Below are 21236 nucleotides of genomic sequence, written 5' to 3'. Positions count from 1 at the left end.
TTTATTTATTTATTTATTTATTTATTTATTTATTTATTTATTTATTTATTTATTTTGAGACAGCGTCTCATTCTGTCACCCAGGATAGAATACAGTGGCGTGATTACAGCGCAGTATAGCCTCAGCCTCCTGGGCTCAAACGATCCTTCCACCTCAGCCCCCACAAGTAACAGATAATTTTTGAATTTTTTGTAGAAACAAGGATGAGGAGGGAAAAGCCGAAAGGTGGGAGGAATAGAGTAACTAAATCAGCTAGCATGATGGAAACACACGCCCTTCTGTCCTTTTAGACAGCATGTTTCTTGAAAATAGGTTACTAGTTCCTAAAAAAGAACACAAAAGCTATTTACAGGCTGAAAATCTAAGATTTTCTATTCTCAAATTTTCCTTTAGAGAATACACTTTGGGATGAAAGGGAAAAAATACATTCATTTTAAGGGGATGGGCAAAGTACCTGATACAATCTAATCGTAAAACATAAGATCAAAGATAAGAATTGAAAATGCAACTTCCAGGCACCAGGCATAATAATTTATATAGACTCTAAAAAAGAATTAACTTTAAGTATATTACTTAAACTTCACTCCACTCTTTAGAAACATTTAATATCCTTGGGAAAGAGTACCATCTCTTCTTCCATTGAAGGCCTTGATATTTACAGAAGACATTGCCGGCCAGACGCAGTGGCTCACACCTGTAACCCTAACCCTTTTGGAGGCTGAGGCAGGCGAATTCCTTGAGCCCAAGAGTTCGAGACCAGTCTGGGCAACGTGGCAAAGCCCCGTCTCTACAAAAAATTTAAAAATTAGCTGGGTGTGGTGGCAGGCGCCTGTATTCCCAGCTACTCAGGAGGCTGAGGTGGAAGGATCATCTGACTGGGAGGTCGAGGCTGCAGTGAGCCATGATCAGGCCACTGCACTCCAGCCTGGGCAACAGAGGGAGAGACCCTATCTTTAAAAAAAAAAAATATTCCCAGCAAAAAATAGTATGATATCCTAAAAACAAAGTTAGATTAAATAAAACCACAAGCTTACTTCCATGGCCAGAAATGTCTTTGGCAATTCCATTGCTAAAAATATTCCGGAGAATTTGTAAAGCCTAGAATAAGCCCTGCATATTTGTTTAGACTTTTTTTCTTTCTTTCTTTCTCTTCTTTTTTTTCCTTGGGACGGAGTCTCGCTCTGTCGTCGAGGCTGGAGTGCAGAGGCGCAATCTCAGCTCAATGTAACCTTGAACTTCTGAGTTCAGGCAATCCTCCTGCCTCAGCCTCCCGAGTAGCTGGTACTAGAGTCCGGTACTACAACCACACAACACCATATCCGGCTTTTTTTTTTTTTTCTTTTTGAGATGGAGTCTGACTCTGTTGCCCAGGCTTGAGTGCAGGCTTGAGTGCAGTGGTGTGATCTCGGCTTACTGCAACCTCTGCCTCCCGAGTTCAAGCGATTCTCCTGCCTCAGCCTCCTAAATAGCTGGGATTACAGGCGCCCACCACCACACCTGGCTAATTTTTGTATTTTTAGTAGAGACAAGGTTTCGTTATGTTGGCCAGGCTGGCCTCGAACTCCTGACTTCAAGTGATACACCTGCCTCAGCCCCGCAAAGCGCTGGGATTATAGTGTGAGCCACCATACCCAGTCTAACATTTTTTCTTTTTTTTTTACTTTGTGTAGAGACAGGGTCTGGTCAGAGACTGGTCTGACCAGTTCAAGCTGATCTTGAACTCCTGGCCTCAAGCAATCCTCTCTCCTTAGCCTCCCAAGGTGCTGGGATTACAGGCATGAGCCGCCACACCCAGCTGTTCAGATATTTTTCAATCAAATAGTATGGAACAAGGTCTGTGCGAAGTGACTTTGTAATCTTAGCAATCTGGGGTACTGACACAGGAGGATCCCATGAGACCAGGAGTTCAAGACTAGCCTGGGTAACACAGGGAGACCCTATCGCTACAAAAATTTTAAAAATTTTTAAATTTTAGGTAGCACGCACCTATAGTCCTAGCTATTTGAGAAGCTGAGAAAGGAGAATCACCTGAGCCCAGGAGGTCGGGGCTGCAGTGAGCCAGAATGGTGCCACTACACTCCTACCTGGGTGACAGAGTGAGACCCTGTCTGTAAAACAAACAAACAAAAAACACCCAAAACATGAAACAGCCCAAGAAAGGCAGGGCTGAAGTCCTAACAGTGCCTCTAAGTAATAAAGAGCAATGCACTATCCCTGAAAGAACAAGAAGCTCAATAAAACTTGCAAAGGATCATTAAATCTAATATATGCCTATGGTAACAAAAAGCTGTTTAAATCGTAGGCAGTTAAAAAAGCATAGGGTTATTGATATTTGTGATCTAAAAATAGGGCTTGATGCCCCTTTTGGAAAAAAGATGATGAATATGATGAAAAGACAGTCTTAAGAATAAATTGACTGGGCACAGTGGCTCACGCCTGTAATTCCAACACTTGGGTTCCAAGGCGGGAATCACTTGAGGTCAATTTGAGACCAGCCTGACCAACATGGTGAAACCCCATCTCTACTAAAAGTACAAAAATTAGGTCAGGTGTGATGGCTCATACCTGTAATCCCAGCACTTTGGGAGGACGAGGCAGCACGATTACCTGAAGCCAGGAGTTCAAGATCAGCCTGGCCAACATGGTGAAACCCCATCTCTACTAAAAATACAAAAATTAGCCAGGCGTGGTGGCGGGCGCCTATAATCTCAGCTACTCAGGAGGCTGAGGCAGGAGAATTGCTTGAACCCAGGAGGTGGAGGCTGCAGTGAGCTGAGACCGCACCACTGCTTTCCAGGCTGGGCAACAGAGCAAGACCCTGTCTCAAAAAAAAAAAAAGGAATAAATTAACTGACAATTAGCTTTGATGGGGAAGCAGACACAACACTGCTCTGGGTGAAAGGAAAGCGGGCCCAGCTGGGTTCTCTGATGCTGGTAGCAGTCAGCCTTGTCATTATAGGTCAGCTGGGCGCTTTTAGAATGTTCTTAATTTGTTACATTATAAGTCGACAACTAGTAATCATCTTTCATTTAGGGTAGCTGGATTAATCCCAACATTTGTATTAGCAGTTCTTCTGAAAATCCAGCCGTCTTAATATCTTTCACTAAAATCAAATATAAAAAGCGATCTCTCGTGATCTTTATCAATGGTTATTTTTTGGCATACTTAATGGGGAAGTATGCCAAAGCAGGGAAGCCACAGTAAATAATGAAAAAGTAATGTAGCCTCAAGAAACTTCTGCACCACTAAAAAAGCAACCAGATTGGAGTTCTTTCTAAGCAAGAAGTAGGTAACAAATATAATACAATCAGCATTTCTAAAAAAGTACTTTATAATAAATTTTCATTTTTAATTCTTAAATGGTACTACAGTATCAAGCATGAAAAGCACTAACGTTAGAAGTGATACTTACTAATGATAAGTGCCTTACTTAAGTAAAAATAACTCTTTTAACACTGGTTTGACTGAGTTCTGAACAATCGAGTTCAATCAAGCCTCCCACCTCAGTAGCTGGGACTGCAGACACATGCCACCACACCCAGATAATTTTTAACTTTTTTGTAGAGATGTGATTTTATCATGTTGCCCAGGCTGGTCTTGAACTCCTGAGCTCCAGTGACCCACCTGCCCCCGCCTCCAAAGTGCGGGGATTACAGACGTGAGCCATCATGCCTGGGCTGATTTGAGGTTTTAAATGACAAACAGCAGAACCTTCACTGTTTTTAATCTTAACTTTTAAATTATTTTCAACACCTAAGCAATCTACTAATAGGCATCCATAGTCAAAAAGTATAGATCCTCTTTCCAGAAAAATGTACATATATAGGAGACTTTGCTAGCAATTTCAGGATGTTCAGACCCTCTAAAACTCAAAGACTTTATGGATTTCAGATTAAGAATGATGAGAATTTGGGCCAGGCACAGTGGCTCACACCTGTAATCCCAACACTTTGGGAGGCCGAGGCGGGCAGATCACAAGGTCAGCAGTTCGAGACCAGCTTGGCCAACATGGTGAAACTCTATGTCTACTAAAAATACAAAAATTAGCCAGGCATGGTGGCAGACACCTGTAATCCCAGCTACTCTGGAGGCTAAGGCAGGAGAATCACTTGAACCCGGGAGGCAGAGGCGCAATGAGCTAAGACCGCGCCATTGCACTCCAGCCTGGGCAACAGAGCGAGAGTCCGTCAAAGAAGAAAAGAAAAAGAAAAAGAAAGAAAGAAAAGAAAAAAGAGAAAAGACCAGAATTTGTATAATTCAAGTCTTACAGGATAATAGATAATGCTTAATGTATGCTTGCTATATGCTAAGTATTGTGCTAAGAAATTTAATGAATTATTTTATTTAATTTTTGCAACGCTTTGTCATAGATAGTAGTATTATACCCATACAACAAGTGAGAAAACTAAGAGTTAGAAAGGTTAATTAACATATCCTATGTTACCAAGAAACATGTCAAAAGAAAAAACGTTCCCTAAAGGAAAATGCACAACAAAAACAATGATTAAAAAAAAACACACGCCAGGCACAGTAGCTCACACCTGTAATCCCAACACTTTGGGAGGCCAAGGTGGGTGGATCACGAGGTCAGGAGGTCAAGATCATACTGGCTAACATGGTGAAACCCCATCTCTACCAAAAATATGGAAAAAAAAAAAAAAAAAAAAAAAAAAAACTAGCCTGGTGTGGTGGAATGCACCTGTAGTTCCAGCTACTCAGGAGGCTGAGGCAGGAGAACTGCTTGAACCTGGGAGGCAGAGGTTGCAGTGAGCAGAGATCGTGCCACTGCACTCCAGCCTGGGTGACAGAGCAAGACTCTGTCTCAAAAAACAACAACAACAAAATATAGAGCCAGGTACAGTGGCTCACACCTGTAATCCCAACACTTTGGGAAGCCAAGATGAGAGGATTACTTGAGGTCACGAGTTCAAGACCAGCCTGGCCAACAAGGCAAAACACCGTCTCTACTAAAAACACAAAAACTAGCCGGGTGTGGTAGCCCACACCTGTAATCCCAGCTACTCAGGAGGCTGAGGCAGGAGAATCGCTTAAACCCAAGAGGTGGAGGTTGCAGTGAGCTGAGATCATGCCATTGCATCCCAGCCTGCGCGACGGAGTGACACTCTGTCTCAAAACAAAAACAAAACAAAACAAAAAAACACTACTCAAATAAAACAGTTCAAACTACCCCTACAATACTATCCTAATTATGTGTGTTAACCACCCAACAGAGGCCAAACACACAAAAAGATATGGCTAAAAGAATTAAAATGCTAACTAACTAATATCCTTACTAGTCCTTGATCTTCTAGTGAGGATGGGTGCAGTCAACAGGAGTCCTGCCCTGCAGAGCCACAACCATGACAATGAAGATAAATGTGCATGTAAGTCCCCTTGAAAGGTTGCAACTTTCCTGCCTTGGCTAGAGCCTCTGTCAAGGTGCCACGTGGTTTCTATGTAAATCCACTGGTGGGTAGAATCATTTCTGATCAGTTTAGGGAGGTTCTGGGTAATGTTATCTTTGCCTTCTTACCTCCCTCACTACTCCCTCCCCACCACTGAACACAGTACTTTTTACTAGAAAACATCCAAGCTAACAGATTCTCAGTACAAGTAAAAATGTTGTCTCTCTAGCAGATAGAAAAATGAACAGATAAGTTAAAACTTACAAAATTAAATCTGATGAGTTTATGCCATCAGTGTAGATCACATACCTGAATATGCAAAGAAAGTTAAATGATGATGCAATCAATGCTATCCTATAAAAACTAAATTAACAAAAATAGTCTATTAGGGAAGACATCTGGTGTATCACGGCAAGAAATGTTAATGATATTGTCTGCAACCCTGTAATCAATTTTTTCTCCCAGCAGCTCTCTCATTACACTGTATTAGGTCTGTGTGCCTGCAGGATTTATGAGAGCTCCACATACGGGGAAGCTTTGCCAACTGGATCTGATTCAGATCCAGCTCAAATGACTTTGGCAGCACAAAGCATCATTAAAGAACAATCAATACAGTTAGCTTTATGTACCATCATCTTGACTGAAAGATGATTTGTCCTCTCACTACAGAATCTTTCACACCTAAATATAATGTACCCAAGTGCTCCACCAGTCATGAACTTATTTAAATCATCAGTACACACAAATATTTTTATTGCTAAAAAATAAACACTAGTCATCATTAATTCTAATATAAAAAGTTTACAAAAAAATTAATGTTATTATGGGGAAGACTTAAAATCCATTCAGGAAATCCTGTTGAGTATTACAGTAAATAAAAGTATTAATAAGAGCATCCACATTGGTTAAGAAAATATCAAACTGAAAGATAAAACCTGCTTTTTAGATATATGTGGAAATAAGACATATCAGTAAATAAGACATATTGGTAACTGGTAAAGGCTGAAGCTTTAAAAGTAGGTAGTCACATTGGAATCTACTAATTTGTCCCTTAAGACGTCAATCTTTCTCTGGGAATTAAAATTAGACTTTTATCTACACTAAACTGGGTTCTCTCTTCTACCGTAAATGGCTATTATTTCAAGAATTCCAAGGTTTCCATAATGGGAAACCCCTATCCCCTTTTTTGGTATGACCCTTGAGTAATTATATCAGCAAATATGTAAACATGTTATGCTGTTGCAACAATTACTCCTGATTTGGTTACAATTATCAATATATCATCTCTACTACTGTCTTGGTCGTCTTCATTTTTCTTACCCATGAATGGCGGCCCAGCCTCCTACTTGGAACTTTCACCATCTTTCCCCGTTCCACACTGCAAACTGCTGCAGTCAATCTTTTTAAGCAGTGGTCTGCAAGTTGGCTTGCCTAGAATAAAAAATCTTACACAAGCTCTCTACTGCCTATGACATAAAATCTTAACTTTGCTAACCCTGAAGATACTCTATAGTCTAGCCCCATTTTATATCTCCACATCTGCCTCCCAAAATCCACTAACCTGTGCTCTTCAGTGACGTCCCGCGGGTCATCTTCTCACGACTCCCAGACTCATCAGCCTCACTGCCTGCGTTGCTTATAAGGACAGGCTGCCATGTACACCTGGAAGGCTGCTACACTCAGCCTATCCACTTCTTATTGATGTGTGAAAAACATACCCAGCTCCTCAAAACCTACCTACCTTCATAGAACTTTCCCATGAGCCACAGCCCATCTGGAGCACTTTCTTTTCTTTGCCCCAAGATACTAATATTCTACACTGCAACTGAACAATTCACCATATATTGACAGTATCTTGCATTGTGTGTGTCTAAGTGTGAGAGACCTTGCTATCCTCTTGTATCATTTGCTAATTCAGTATGAACTGGGGTGCCACAGTCACTTCTTTACACTGACTTCAATGCTTAACTAAAACTACATTTCTTTCCTATTAACCCAGTAGTCATTCAGAATAATAAATACTCGACTTTCAGAAAACATTACCATTAAATTCTCCATTAAGTCCTACCATTAAAGGAAGGAAAAGGAAGACAAGTGTGAACTTTCCTAAAAAGGGGGTGCACTACACGGTAATAACCCCTATGATCACCCACACAGGTTCCTGTGCTTTAAGGGATGAAGCACTACAGATACTTCATCATGCTGCCTCTTACACACCCCTCAAGACCACCACTAGTAACAGAGGAATAACCAAGGGATAGCTGTAAGAAGTATAGCTACAGCCTGACCCAAGCCTCTTAAAGTGCTTATTCTGTATCTAGCACTGGAGAAAAGCCTCGCTATTTCTGAGCAATACTCTACAAAACGTCACCCAAGAAGACAACACCCAAAATAGTTTAGATTGGTGGGCCATGAGTCCCAGTGAGCCTGGGGAAACGCACATTCCACACTTGAACTCAAAACTTACCCCCTTTTTTCCCCATTTCAGTTGCCAACATCCATACTCGCTGCTGATTGCCAGCTCCTGCTCCTTGCAGCAGCCCAGCATGCTCTCTGCTGGTGCCAAAATACCCTTCCACCAAACCCCGCTAACTTCTGGAACTGTCCTAGAGGGGTAAGGCAAGTCCCGTATTTTGCTTCCTCTGTGCATGTACTTGTTACTCCTTTAAAAACACATATAATACAGCACATTTTAAAAGGGGCTCTGGGGAGGGAGGTAATATTCCTATTTTATACCCTATGGGATATAAAATACTGATAGCTTTTAAAAACGGGATTCTCCTTACCCCTACAGGCCCTCTCCCGGCTTCAGAAAGATGCTGTGGTGGCTGTGATGCCACCGGCAGAGAGCATGCTGGGGGGTCACACAAAGCAGGAGTTGGAGATCTGCAACAGGCCTGGGAGTTGTGGACCTAAAAAAGAAAACAGTTTTAAGTTAACGTGCCCAATGCCCCATCATGCCCTGGTTATTAGGGGCACGCAGCACACAAGTCGGTATCTGCAAAAACTCTTTAGCAGATGACCTCTGAAACCTCAGATAATTTGTTCTACCACTAAAGTTAACCTTTTTGCATTAATCAAAGCTGCTACCTTATTTCAGTGTGAACAAACATATGACCCTTCTGGCTCCACACTTTAATCCAGGTCCTATCATAAAGCAGTATGGTGTGTGCCCCTCAAAATAACCAAGTTAAGATGTGAGATAGTGCCAAAGCACAGTTAACAGCAACATGCTATGCTTGTAATAAAAACAGAAATGCAATGGCATCAGATAAACACAACCGTAAAATGAAACAAAAGTGGACAAACTGAGCTTTCAGAAGAGTTTCTAATGACAGAAGCTAGAGGCATAAGACATGTACTTAATAAGGAAATAGGGCATTCGCGTGGCCAAAGAAAGGCCCTGCCATTTTCTCAAAGTTCAAGTTTAACTGTGTAAAACTGAAGGCAAAGTAACCAGACAAAGGCCCCAAAACAGAGGGAAAAAGACAACAATCGCATGAGTTATAATTTTCTCCAAATGCCCACAAGGTGAGTATAATAAACAGGCACAGAGCATAAAGTTCCAAAAAGACATTACTTATTTTCATAGGCAAAACTAGTTTAGTATGTATCACGTGTCCTTTTTAAAATTAACTTTGAAAACATTTAAAAACCAGGAAAAAAAAAAAAAGACTATAGAACAACTTCTGAAAGCTAGCGCAGTATACCTCAGATAACAGTTTGAATACGTTCCTTTTCAAATATTTTAGAGAGTACATAACATTTTTTAAACCAATTTCATGTGGTTTTGAATGAACTAAAAAAATCCATAAAATCCCAATACTTATGTAAGAACCTGTCCACGGTTGTCTAAAAATTACAGGTGAACAACCTTTTAATATTAAATCATTATTAGGGTGTCCTGTTACATATAATTCCCTTTGAAAAGCAAAGAGTAACAACTTTCTGTAAACAAAGATTTTAATATATTTCATTAACTATTTATTTTTGTAAGTTTCTTAAGCTCCCTCCATACACGCACACACACACACACACACAAAACAAATACCAGAAAAACAAGCTAATGTTCAGAATGTTTTATCATAATCACTTTCTTTTCTTTTTCTAAAGATTATCATCTAGAGTACATCCTGGGATCTACACTGAAATGTCTGTGCAGTCAGGCTCTGATTCTCATGGCCTCAGTGACAGTGTAGTTGACAGAGTGTCCGTAGCCATAACCTTCTCACCACACACCCTCTCCCCGCCATCCCCAACACTGCAAACTCCAAAGTAAAGATTCAACTGTGCACCTGAATGTACAGCATATTCAATAATTTTTGCCAGAAGCATCAAAATAAAAATGGACTTCTGGTTAATCTCTTCCAGTAGGAATATGACTGCCCAAACCACTCAAATCCTTACATTCAAATTAAGGGTTTTAAATCAAAAACACCTGGTAAAGCATTTCCAAACACTTCTGCATTATTTTAAGCATGCAAATAGTTCAAGTAATTATTAAAACATTTTACGCATTTTAAAAAGGCATTTTTTTTCAAAACAAGTCATTGTTCTTACATACGAAATGAGAGAACGTTGATAGTATCTGTTTCCCTAGTTTTTTTAGTACTTCTAATAGGTTTTTCTTGGACTATTGAGTTGGTTCTTAATACAAGCATCCATACATACACATGAATTACAAATTTCCAATTGAAAAGAATTAAGTTTGAACAAGACTTTACCAATATTCTTGCGCAGTAGATGGCTGCAAATATCAGATTGTCTCAACCTTTCTTAAGCTCCTTTAAAATTAGAATACCTAGAGTTTTCTGCATTGAAAAAAATTTCACATACAGATAACAATTTCAGTAAATAACATTTTCAGAAACATATTTTATGGAAACATATATAATTAAACAAAACTTTTTCAATAGTTTCTTAAGAGTCCCTTGACCCAAGTAAATTAGAAGAAAATGAATTACCCAATCTCACAGTAGTAGCTAAACACTAAAACTTAAAATCCCAAGTACCCTATCCTGACTGGCAGCCATGAGTGAAGACAAACTGCTGGGAAGCTCAGAAAATGGGGCCAATAAAATGCTGGGATTATTTATTCCCAAGGTGTCATTTTGATTTCCACTTACATTAATACCACTCTATCCATTTAGAGGTTGACATCAATATCATGCAAAAAGGATGTGGTGGTTCAAAGAACTTTCAACATCATTACTCCATAATTATAGCAGGAGGGGCAGTATAGATATACAACATCCTCTGACCAAGTGCACCAAACTCAGGGCTGCAGAATTCCATCTTGCCTGGTGCGGTGGCTCACGCCTGTAATCCCAACACTTTGGGAGGCCGAGGCGAGCAGATCATGAGGTCAGGAGTTCAAGACCAGCCTGGCCAACATAGTGAAACGCCGTCTCTACTAAGAATACAAAAACACAGCTGGGGGGTGGTGGCAGATGCCTGTAATTCCAGCTACTTGGGAGGCTGAGGCAGGAGAATAGCTTGAACCTGGAGGCGGAGGTTACAATGAACTGAGATTGCACCATTGCACTCCAACCTGGGTGACAAGAGTGAAACTCTGTCTCCAAAAAAAAAAAAAAGAATTCCATCCTACCTCTTGCCTCTTAAAGAATTAAACAAAATTAGAAATTACAAATTTATATGTGAAAAGGCCACTTGGTCCTTGGATATAATAGCTGAAAACACTTGATAATGAACTTTAATGGAAAGTTTTTACTTCATTATCCAACACTACCCAACAAGTCACAAATGCATAACTGGGTGATACTGACCTTTTTACATGGCACAAGCCAAGAAAGAAAAGAGAAGAAGGAGCTATAGAAATACTCAATTTTGCAGGCCTACCTCGAAGGACTGTCAAAAACAAAATCAGAAACAACTGATGTGCCACACAGAAACAAATCATCATAGCATAAGGCATTTTTCATAACAGTTGGCCTTTTCTGGGAGGTTCACATGTATACTAGGCCCTCATTTATCTTTACTGAAAGTCAGTCATATGGAAAACTCAAAACAATATAATGATGCTTTAAAAATGTTATGACTTAGGCTACATTCATTCAAATTCCTAAAGAAAACAAGAAACTGAATTTTCTTCAAGTATTTTAAAAGAAATAGAGTTTTATTATTTCTATACATTACACCCTGCAGGGTAACGAAAGGTAAGTGAGTAGACTTCTTTGGTTTAAGAGAATATTAATTTGTTGTTGATGTGTGCACTGTTATCAAACAACTATTACTAAAGTTTTTAAAAAATACTTATCCAGTGAATTTATTCCACTTAAATGTTACTTCATTCAGCATTCAATAAATACTTACTGTGGACATTACAGCCAGCCAGTGTGCTAAGTTCACAATATATACATCAGTGAATAAAAAGTATAAACCTAAGGTACCAACTAAACACCAACATCACAATCAGTGTCATTCTATGGGGCACTGGACATTTTGTAAGTCTGACCTTTTAATTTAAAAACAATCCACGTGACAAGGTAGGTACTTTATTTATTTATTTATTTTTTTTTTAATTTTTTTTTGAGACAGAGTCTTGCTCTGTCACCCAGGCTGGAGTGCAGGGGTGCGATCTCGGTTCACTGCAACCTCCGCCTCCCAGGTTCAAGCAATTCTCCTGTCTCAGCCTCCCGAGTAGGTGGGACTACAGACGTCTGCCAACACGCCCGGCTAATTTTTTGTAATTTTAGTGGAGACGGGGTTTCACCATGTTAGCCAGGATGGTCTCGATCTCCTGACCTCGTGAGCCACCCGCCTCGGCCTCCCAAAGTGCTGGGATTACAGGCGTGAGCCACTGCGCCCGGCCTGGTAGGTACTTTATATCCCAACTTCACAAGCAAATAAAGAAAGTTAAGAGGGTTAAGTTTCAAGGTCATGAAAGATGGCAACTGATGGAAGTGGAAGGAGTATGTGAACTCAGACAACCTGATGTCGAAGTCTGAGCTCTGAACCTGGGCAATCTATCATCCCTCATCTCAATCCCAGAATAACAGACCCTAAATTCTGAATTAGCCACATTTGAATTATGTGGACTTCCTGCCCACCCCCCACCCCCCCACCAAAAAAGGGCTCTAATACAAGATTTACCTCCTATTAAACAAATGCCCATTCCATGAATGTCCATACACTACATCTTCTGTGCTAAGTGGTAACAGCCAAGCTGGGATTAAAGAACTGCGGTAGATAATGCGTAAGTCTGATAATTAAGTCACTGTGTGTACACTTGAATGTGTGCACAAAGAGTGTGTGTAATGAAGTCGCTATCTGATACCTCCCAGCATCATCTATGGTTCTAATAAGAAAAGAAGACATAATTACTCATCATCAGTAAGTTTTTATTACAAAGGAGGAGAAATAGCTTCTTGTTACTTTTAACGCATTTTGAAGAAAATAAATTTGGTGGAGGGAGGGCAATCTCAATGGCAAGTGGATCGTAAGATGGAAGTTAATTTCTCTGCAGCCCTTCTGCTGTACTGTCATGGAAGGCATGAATAAAGGGTGATGAGTAGCAAACAACTTATGAGTACAGACCAGAGATCAGAGAGAATTTTCAAGTGTTTTTCCTCCAGCTGCTCACATCTGACAATGAAACGAGAGGGATATGGTATTAAATGATAAATAACTTGGCCCCCACATTCACAGCAATAATGGAAATGTGCATTCTCCAAGGTAACTAGTAGTATGCATCCTTAGCTATTCCACATTCAGAACTAGCACTTAGAAGGTAGGCTGTTAGGGACACAAATGATACAGCGGCATTCTCATCTATGCGGAGCCGTAACAATATGTCAAGCCCAGCTAACCATAACCTGGAAACACTTTAACATCCCCAACTATCACCCCCAACTCTAAGGAATCTCTGTATCTGGCTTAACTTTAAGGACAATTTAAGTTTTAATAGAACAGTTAAGGAACCAAAAGGAATCAATGTTATTAACCCAAAACAGTACTTGTAATAGCTACATATACTACCTAGAAACTCATTTGGTATAAGTAACAGCTGAAACACCTATGTAACTTTAGGAAACCAAAAGCATGTTTTCCTCTATTGTATGAATGATGGCAATGCAAGAATCCACACTGAATTTCCATGGAGAATATTACAGGAGTCAGTTTGCTTACTTATTCGTGAATAAAGAAAGGTAGGAACTGCTACAAGGAACTACTATACATGGAACTCTTCAGTGTTACACTGAATGAAAATTACTGTCTCAATGACCTTGTTAGCATTCTCAGACTCCATGATTATTTCCAGATGGCAAATTATTTGTATTATACTTCTTAATGCCTGGGTTTCTATAAAAATATGATTTTATTGTTTGTAGTAAACACACAAAGAAATCATTTCTTTTAGAACTAAAAACGAATGCCCTTCTTGTCAATCCTATTCGGAATGTTCTCCAAAGAAGACTGACATCCAATAATGCCACAAGTTGTCTGTCCACTTAGAATCTAAGATCAGAGGGAATTAACAATATTTGATACTTCCTCAGTCCCCCTTTAGGTGCTGAGTTCAATAAAGAACACAAAGCAGGTATTCAGTAAATGTGGAAAGCCCTGATTATAGCCCAAAACATTCCTATTTGCACTCTGTGATATAAACTCCTCAATGATACTGACTCATTCAGAACAAAACCTCAAAGTAACTAAGTCACATGGTGACCTATAAAAGCTATGAGAGGGCAGCAGAAGGGTTGGAGATGTTAATCTAGGCTCTTTCCCTTGCAATTCATGAAGAGACACTCAAGCTAGCCCAGGTGAGAGCTCTTTACTCAGAGCGAACAGGATAATCTAAGAATCCCATGGGAAGAACATCAGTGCAGTGGGACCCAGAAGAGTCAAGGAAGAGATGGCTGTGCACGCACTCCCCTCGGCAGTCTGCTGCTCTCCCCACAGCTTCCCTGTCCTCTGCTTTTCCCAGTTTCCTACCCTAGCATGTGAGCTTGCCTATGCCAGCCCTAACCTTGCTCGTCATTAAGGTAATTCTTTTTTTATTTTTGATTTTTACAGATACATTAAGGGTAATTCTTGAATTATCCATTCACCTTTCCCCTCTACTAACTGCCTCAGTCTCTCAGTTTCTCAACTCTAAATTCTAAAAATGAAATTTGGCTCAATTAATCTTTTCATGCCAGGCCACAAGGATCACAGATTGTCATTCCATATTACTAGTCCTTCAAAAAGCTAAGTAAAGACTTCGCCACCTATTTTACTATTTAGTTCAGAAATCTACAGTGCAAAGCGATCTTTTTAATCAACAATACTTCTTTCTCCTGCTTCTAAGTACGCACTGTCCATAATTCTACCCTGCCTCTTCTACTTGCCTGAGCTCCTGCTTTTGACTCCTTGTTCCATAAATACTTTGAGTCAGCGCATTCAAACAAAATCAGACCTCTCCATTTGTAAATAAGCCCAATCAAATGAATACTTCCTAAGAGAATGAAAGCTTCCTAATAGAATACCTAATTCACTACCTTTAAAACCTCAGCTCAGTTAGGAACTTAATTACTTGATACTATCATAGCCTCCACCTACCCTGTGGAAGTGTGGGCTCGAAATACACCTACCAGGGTAGGACAGTGGTGTCCCTATGTGTTTTGATGGTTGAATATTAATAAAGCAGAAGCCATGGATCCTATCCCCATAGGCAAGATAACCACACAACCTATCATCCACATTCAGACGTTTTTGAGAGTGAAAGGGGAGGCTGTTTAATAGTTTGGCAGGACAACAGACAGGGATCAGGACATAGAGGCAGCTGTGTTCTACACCACAGACTCCAATTCTAAGGGAACGCAGCAGCAGAGTTGAGAAGACAACCCAAGTCCCCACATAAAATACAAAGACCCTTCTCCTTACCTCATACAGAGCTATTTCATGAAATGTGACCCAAGGCCCTGGATTCAATAAACTGCCATTATTCTAGTCTCGGTGACTGGCGGTAGATGTCTCCTCCTTCCCATGCCTCACCTCATTAGCTTTTGTTGTCTTTAACATCGTTATCATACCCACTAATGTATATCATAAAGGGCATTCACCCAGTTATTTTTACAGTGCCCAAACGTACTTTATACACAAAATTTCACCATGGCAAAGGGATTCTCATTTATAGTATAAACAATGAAACACACTTCTCAGTTACAACCCCAAACCAACTTTTTATTTTATGATTGTTAAAAAGATAAAATACCGAATTACTCAACATTTCAAAGCTATTGGTTTTTGTCTTTCATTGCCCCACTAGTCATATTATCTGCTGTGAGCAAAAGCAAATTCAATTTCTTCTTCTTTTTAAAATCTTGCAGAGAAACAAAGCTTATTTCCTTCTGCTCATCTTTTTCCCTTATAGCTTCAGTAAACTGAAGGAGAAAAAATCTTGATCATTTTCATCCATTTGATTATCTTTTAATAAGTACAGAGAAGCAAGAAAACAAGAAAGTGGAAATAACTACATTTATTCCCAGAGCAAATATTTCATCATCTGTTATTCTTACACAACAACTATGAGGATGTGCTGAATACAGAACCTCAAACAAAAACATGAGAAACAGCAGTGTGTGATTTAGAAAAAGGTATCTAAACATACTGCACCCTACTTCCCATATTGTTTTTGTAGACAGCTTTAATGTGTTGTATTAGACCAATACTGACAACAGAAGCTTCAGCTTTTATTGCTGTTAATATCCTGAGCAATTACCGTAACTCAGCAGGAACCTCTGCCCAGGACAGCAACTATCACATTGTAATCAGCATTTCATAAGAGATGCTGTTCAAACATGAAAGCACCTGCTAATGTGCAAAAAACTGTACAAAGGGGGCTCAAGATCTAATAGGTAAAATAAAAATATTTACAATTTTATTTCCCAGCTATGTATTTTTCATGGTGCACTGATGTTTGGTTTAGTAAAAATCACACACAAAGACAATGGGCAGGAAAAGGGCAGTAGCAGCAGCCACTACCAAATCAAAACGCTTCAGGAATGAGGCTGCACCCGTATTTCAGGTGTCAGCGCTACATCTGTTTTTTTAAAAAAAAAAAAAAAAAAAAAACACTTTGGAAGGAAAGATATAAGTAGCAAAGTCCTCTAAAAATGGTTTCTAAAAATTCATACTGACATAAAAACTGGATACGAAGCATTTGATTTACAAGATTAAACTGGAAGGCCATCTTGCAATGCAACCAGGATAGTTAAAAGCCGTCTATCAAGAATAGATCCATCTTAGAGGTAAATGGCACATCTGACTTTGTCTTAAAACAGTAAGCATGCAACAACTTAAGCAATAACTTTTTAACAAAGAAAAATAAATAACATGCTTTTTTTTGTTTGTTTGTTTACTGAATATACTAATTTGGTACTTGGGCCATTAAAATGATTAAAAAAACAAAGGAGATGCAGAAAAGATCTTTTCAAACTACATTTTTTAGACTGAATTATCACATATAACGTATGTCAGAACACAAATATTGTCAAATTACAAAGGATGTTGGAAATAAGAGCATTCAGATAGCGATACACATCTCTACAAAGCTAAGGAATTAGGAATTCTCTACGCCTAAGAGTAGAGACAGTGGTTCACAATCTTCCAAGTACTAGGATCCCTTGTAAGATGAGAATGTTTCAAAAGATTCCCAAATGATACAACTTCGGTAGTATTTCAAATACCAATTGTTTGAGGAAAATAACAAACACTGGTTCCTGACAGGCGTGGTAGCTCACACTTGTAATCCCAGCACTCTGGGAGGCCAAAGCAGGCAACTCACTTGAGGTTGGAAGTTGGAGACCAGCCTGGCCAACATGGCAAAATCCTGTCCCTGCTAAAAATACAAAAAAATTAGCCGTTGCACTGGCACACACCTGTAATCCCAGCTACTCGGGAGGCTGAGGCAGGAGAATTGCTTGTTCCCAGGAGGCAGAGGCTGCAGTGAGCCAAGACTGCACCACTGCACTCCAGCCTGGGTGACAGAGCAAGACTCTGTCTCAAACAACAACAACAACAAACAGTGGTTCTTAACTGTGTATTGCTTTTAAATAAGTGAAATTTTTAAAAATCATAAAAGCATACTGAAAACAGGTTGAAAAACTGTTGTCCAGACATATGAGATCGATTTATTCATATAAAGCTTAGCATGTTTATTTGCAGACCTCTGCCAAATCTCTGCAGATATCCAGGGATCCAAAGCCTAAAGTGTGGGAACCACTGGTCTAAAAAAGTGATTTCATAATGAGGAACATCAACACTTATACATTCAGGAAGAATTTTTAATGAGAAAGTAGAGTAGCTATGTTCTCACTTCTGCAACACATGCACTAAAACTGGAAAGAAAGTATAACAGCTTTACCGTGCCCAAGCCAGACTTCTTTCAACCTCTACCCCGGGAAACCCCCACAATTTCAACATACTCCACACTAGCCGAAATATTGAAGGACATGACAGGTTTCCATTGGAAACTATTCTCTGACCCATTTATATTATTTTCCCTATTCATCAATTTACTGAATTTACTTTACTTCAGGCTCTTAACAACGGCTGAGAAGAAACAAGCTACTTCAGAAATTTAAGTGAATTTATCTGAAATTGTCAAAAGTTACCAAAGGGATAAAAACTTCAGAAATATTGTTTACAATATTAGCATTATGAGAGTAAGTGTTACCAAGCTGAAAAGATGGAACTAGTAACCCTCATTTTAGTGCTACTGACACAAGGCAGTCAGCACTCAAAAGGTGAACTGGTAACCACGTCAACAGCGATGGACTAACAATAAGAGATAGCCAATGGAACTGGAAAGAGAGAATACAGAGCAGAGTGAACAGCACATTAAAAACGCTTACCAGTTTGAAGTCTTGAATGCTACAGATGAAATACGGTGTGTTTGGCCTCCGACTCTCGATATACACACAGTCTTTAAAAGAAAAAGAAATTTTAAAACAATGGCATTTACCTTTAAGGGAACAAAGACAGGGCCCATAAAGCCACTGCATAAATAAATAAATGACAAGGCACATAACTTTTATTGTAATTTTTTTCCAAAAGATGATACTAAATTGCAAATATCTTTATGCTAAAGGAAAACAGGCCTTTGGTTCTTCGTGATTATTTTTCTAATAATTTAAAGAACCTGATGAAGCCTAAATTATTTTCTTCAGAGTCCCTAAAGGAGGGGAGGATTCCAAGGGATTATCCATATTCAGATGAAGACACTTAGATAAAAGAAACTGCTACTCAAGATCACACATCAAGGTGAAATCTTGAGTATCTTATTCAGATAGATGCTCACATGTCTTCAAAACAGAGAAATGGCTTTGCCACGTGCTGCTACATTTGTAATAAATATTTTGTTGAGGAAATAAGTGAAACACGCAAAAATGACTAGTTTGAACATGCTACTACAATGACCTTTTCAACTAACCAAAAAGAGAAAGAAAACTAATCTCTTAGAGACAATTTGCCATTACATCATACCCTAAACACATTTTATTTTCCAATTGTAAACAAAACCAATGCCACTAATCAGAGATGGAATAAAGTAAATCAAGCTGCATTTTCTTCAGGGAAGAAGAGTGCTTTCTTAAATTACATTCGACATGGCAGTGGTTGGAAAATAATTTTTGATGCTCTCAATGACTGGAGTGTAAAGCATTGTTTTTTTTCCTTTTTTTTTTTTGGCTGGTCTCCAACTCCTGGGCTCAAGCAATCCTCCCACCTCAGCCACCCAAAGTGTCAGGATTAAAGGCATGAGCCACCATGCTTGGCCAAGGTTGCTTTTTAAAATGCCATGTTAAGACACTTAAATAAAAAGCAATGATTTTAAGGAAAGCAGTGGCTATAGAGACAGGTAACCTCCTCCTACCCCCATATCACCTGAGATCATCATAAAGCTTAGGACAGGAAAGTCTATGTATTATTTACTGAAAAGTAAAGTCACAGTCAATCAAATCTAGGAAGAGTGACCATAATGCCTCATTCATTCACTCATTTTGCATACACAGGGCCTCACTATGTTGCCCAGGCTAGTCTCAAACTCTTGGGCTCAAGCTATCCCCCTGCCTCGGCCTTCTAAAGTGCTGCGATTACATGCAAAAACCACCATGCCCATCCCATAATGCCACTCATTTCATACTTCCTCTTGACCCTTCAGAATAGGTGTGTCTCAGAATAATTCAGATGCTTGACAACACAGGCAACTTCCTCTACTGCCTCATTTGTCTTATGCGTTGAGAGCCAAGAAAAAGCACAGAAGTAGCAACAGGGAGTCATCACAAGCCCCAACAGACCCACTAAGACGATCAAGAAGAAAGTCCTCACAAATGAGACATTCCAAAAACCTTTCTGAAGAACATCAGGATCTTTGTACCTACCCAAAAGTCACTCCAGAAAAAGAAATCTCAATGCCAACTATTTAGGCATTCAGAATTCCCCAAATGATTCTCTACTCAACGATGGACTCAACAGAGATTTAACCCCTGAATCCATGTAAAACAGGAGCTCAGGAATGAACTGTTGACTAAGCTTTCCCTATATCTTGTTCCAAGGTCCCAGATGCTAAATAACTCTGCTTCAGCATTCAGGCAACATCAACTTAACATGCTAATCATCTTAAGGGACAAGCAAGAGAATTCTTCCCACCACAGTAGATCATTGTTTCATACTCCTACCTTGGTATTCAAGTAAAAACAGAAGAAACTCAGTTCCCTAGATAAAAACTGTATCTCCAAATTGCGCAATTTTGGAACAACCCAAAGTTCTTAGTTTCCTGTGTTTCAATCCCTGTTATACCCACTGCCACCATTTCAAATCTCTAGTTATCAATTATTTACCCATCTTACTCAACTCAACATGCTCTCTCCTTTCTGTCGCTTCCTATATACTATATTTCATGACATTAACACCATCATAGCCTAGCTACTGACAGGGCAGGAGCATCACCATCTTGGACAAGCACCGCCATTTTAAAGTTCCCCTTGATCAAAAACTGCCTAAATCCAACCCAAAGGGCATCAGCCTAATGGCCAATGACATCATGACCATAAACCACAACTGATATCTCCAACCAGAAACATTCCAACCCTAAGATAAACCCCTCTCTGACCATAGACATGCCAGCCCAGAGATAACCTCCCCTCTGGCTAGAGAGATGTCAGCCCTGAAACATTCCAACCCCACAATAAACTTCTCCTCCACCAAGAAACATTCCAAGCCTGTGATAAGCTCTCTTGCCCTAAACCCTTAAGTAATACTCTTAGTCTATAATAGAGAGTGCTCCTGACCAAAATCAGCCAGAAGCACCTGTCTGGTTTATTCTCCAAAATGAACCTGTCTTTGACTGTTGAGCCACTTTTCATACTTCTTTCCTCATTCTTTAACTCTTACAGTTACGACTCACTGGCTTCAGAACTAATAGGTCCCTTTCTAATTAATGGCTTCTACCTTCTTAAGGCTCAAGTGACAAAAAATACTTCAATGGTCTGGCCTCACTCCACACCCCATCTTCCCCTAGGATGCATTCACTACAAGAAATCCCAGCTCTGCTCCCAGTCTGCAAAACTCTTTCTTCTTTCCTTCTACCAGTCCCTGATCACACCAACCTTAGAATCAGTTATTAGTTCCATATGGAATAACTTCTCATGGCTCCTCTGTAACTAAATGGCAACACCTCCCTTCTTTTACATAAACATTAACGATTTACTTTCCTTATCAAGTTATTTGGCAGTCACGTGGTCTGCACTGTCCACTAACAATTTACTATCAATCTTGTAGACTCAGAGGAATGTACTCAATTCTACCTTTCCTGTACTCACCAACGA

At 39.6% G+C, this 21236-nt stretch overlaps 1 protein-coding gene across 3 annotated transcripts in view; it reads right to left on the bottom strand.

Moving 5' to 3' along the window:
- RERE (arginine-glutamic acid dipeptide repeats) overlaps positions 1-21236 on the bottom strand; it is a 469695-nt gene that overhangs the window by 251701 nt on the left and 196758 nt on the right. For 2 of the 3 annotated variants that reach the window (XM_023215261.1, XM_023215263.1), the window contains exons 3-4: positions 18264-18334; positions 8193-8318 (exon numbers count right to left, since the gene is read on the bottom strand). In XM_023215261.1, coding sequence (XP_023071029.1) covers positions 8193-8318; positions 18264-18334 — 197 coding nt within the window. The remainder of the gene's footprint in view (positions 1-8192; positions 8319-18263; positions 18335-21236) is intronic. The other variant, XM_023215264.1, reaches the window with a different exon arrangement.

Source organism: Piliocolobus tephrosceles, chromosome 1 (assembly GCF_002776525.5).
Source record: "Piliocolobus tephrosceles isolate RC106 chromosome 1, ASM277652v3, whole genome shotgun sequence".
Classification (NCBI taxonomy): domain Eukaryota; kingdom Metazoa; phylum Chordata; class Mammalia; order Primates; family Cercopithecidae; genus Piliocolobus; species Piliocolobus tephrosceles.
Note: the sequence above shows the minus strand (reverse complement) of the source record. Positions and strands in the feature narration are given on the sequence as shown.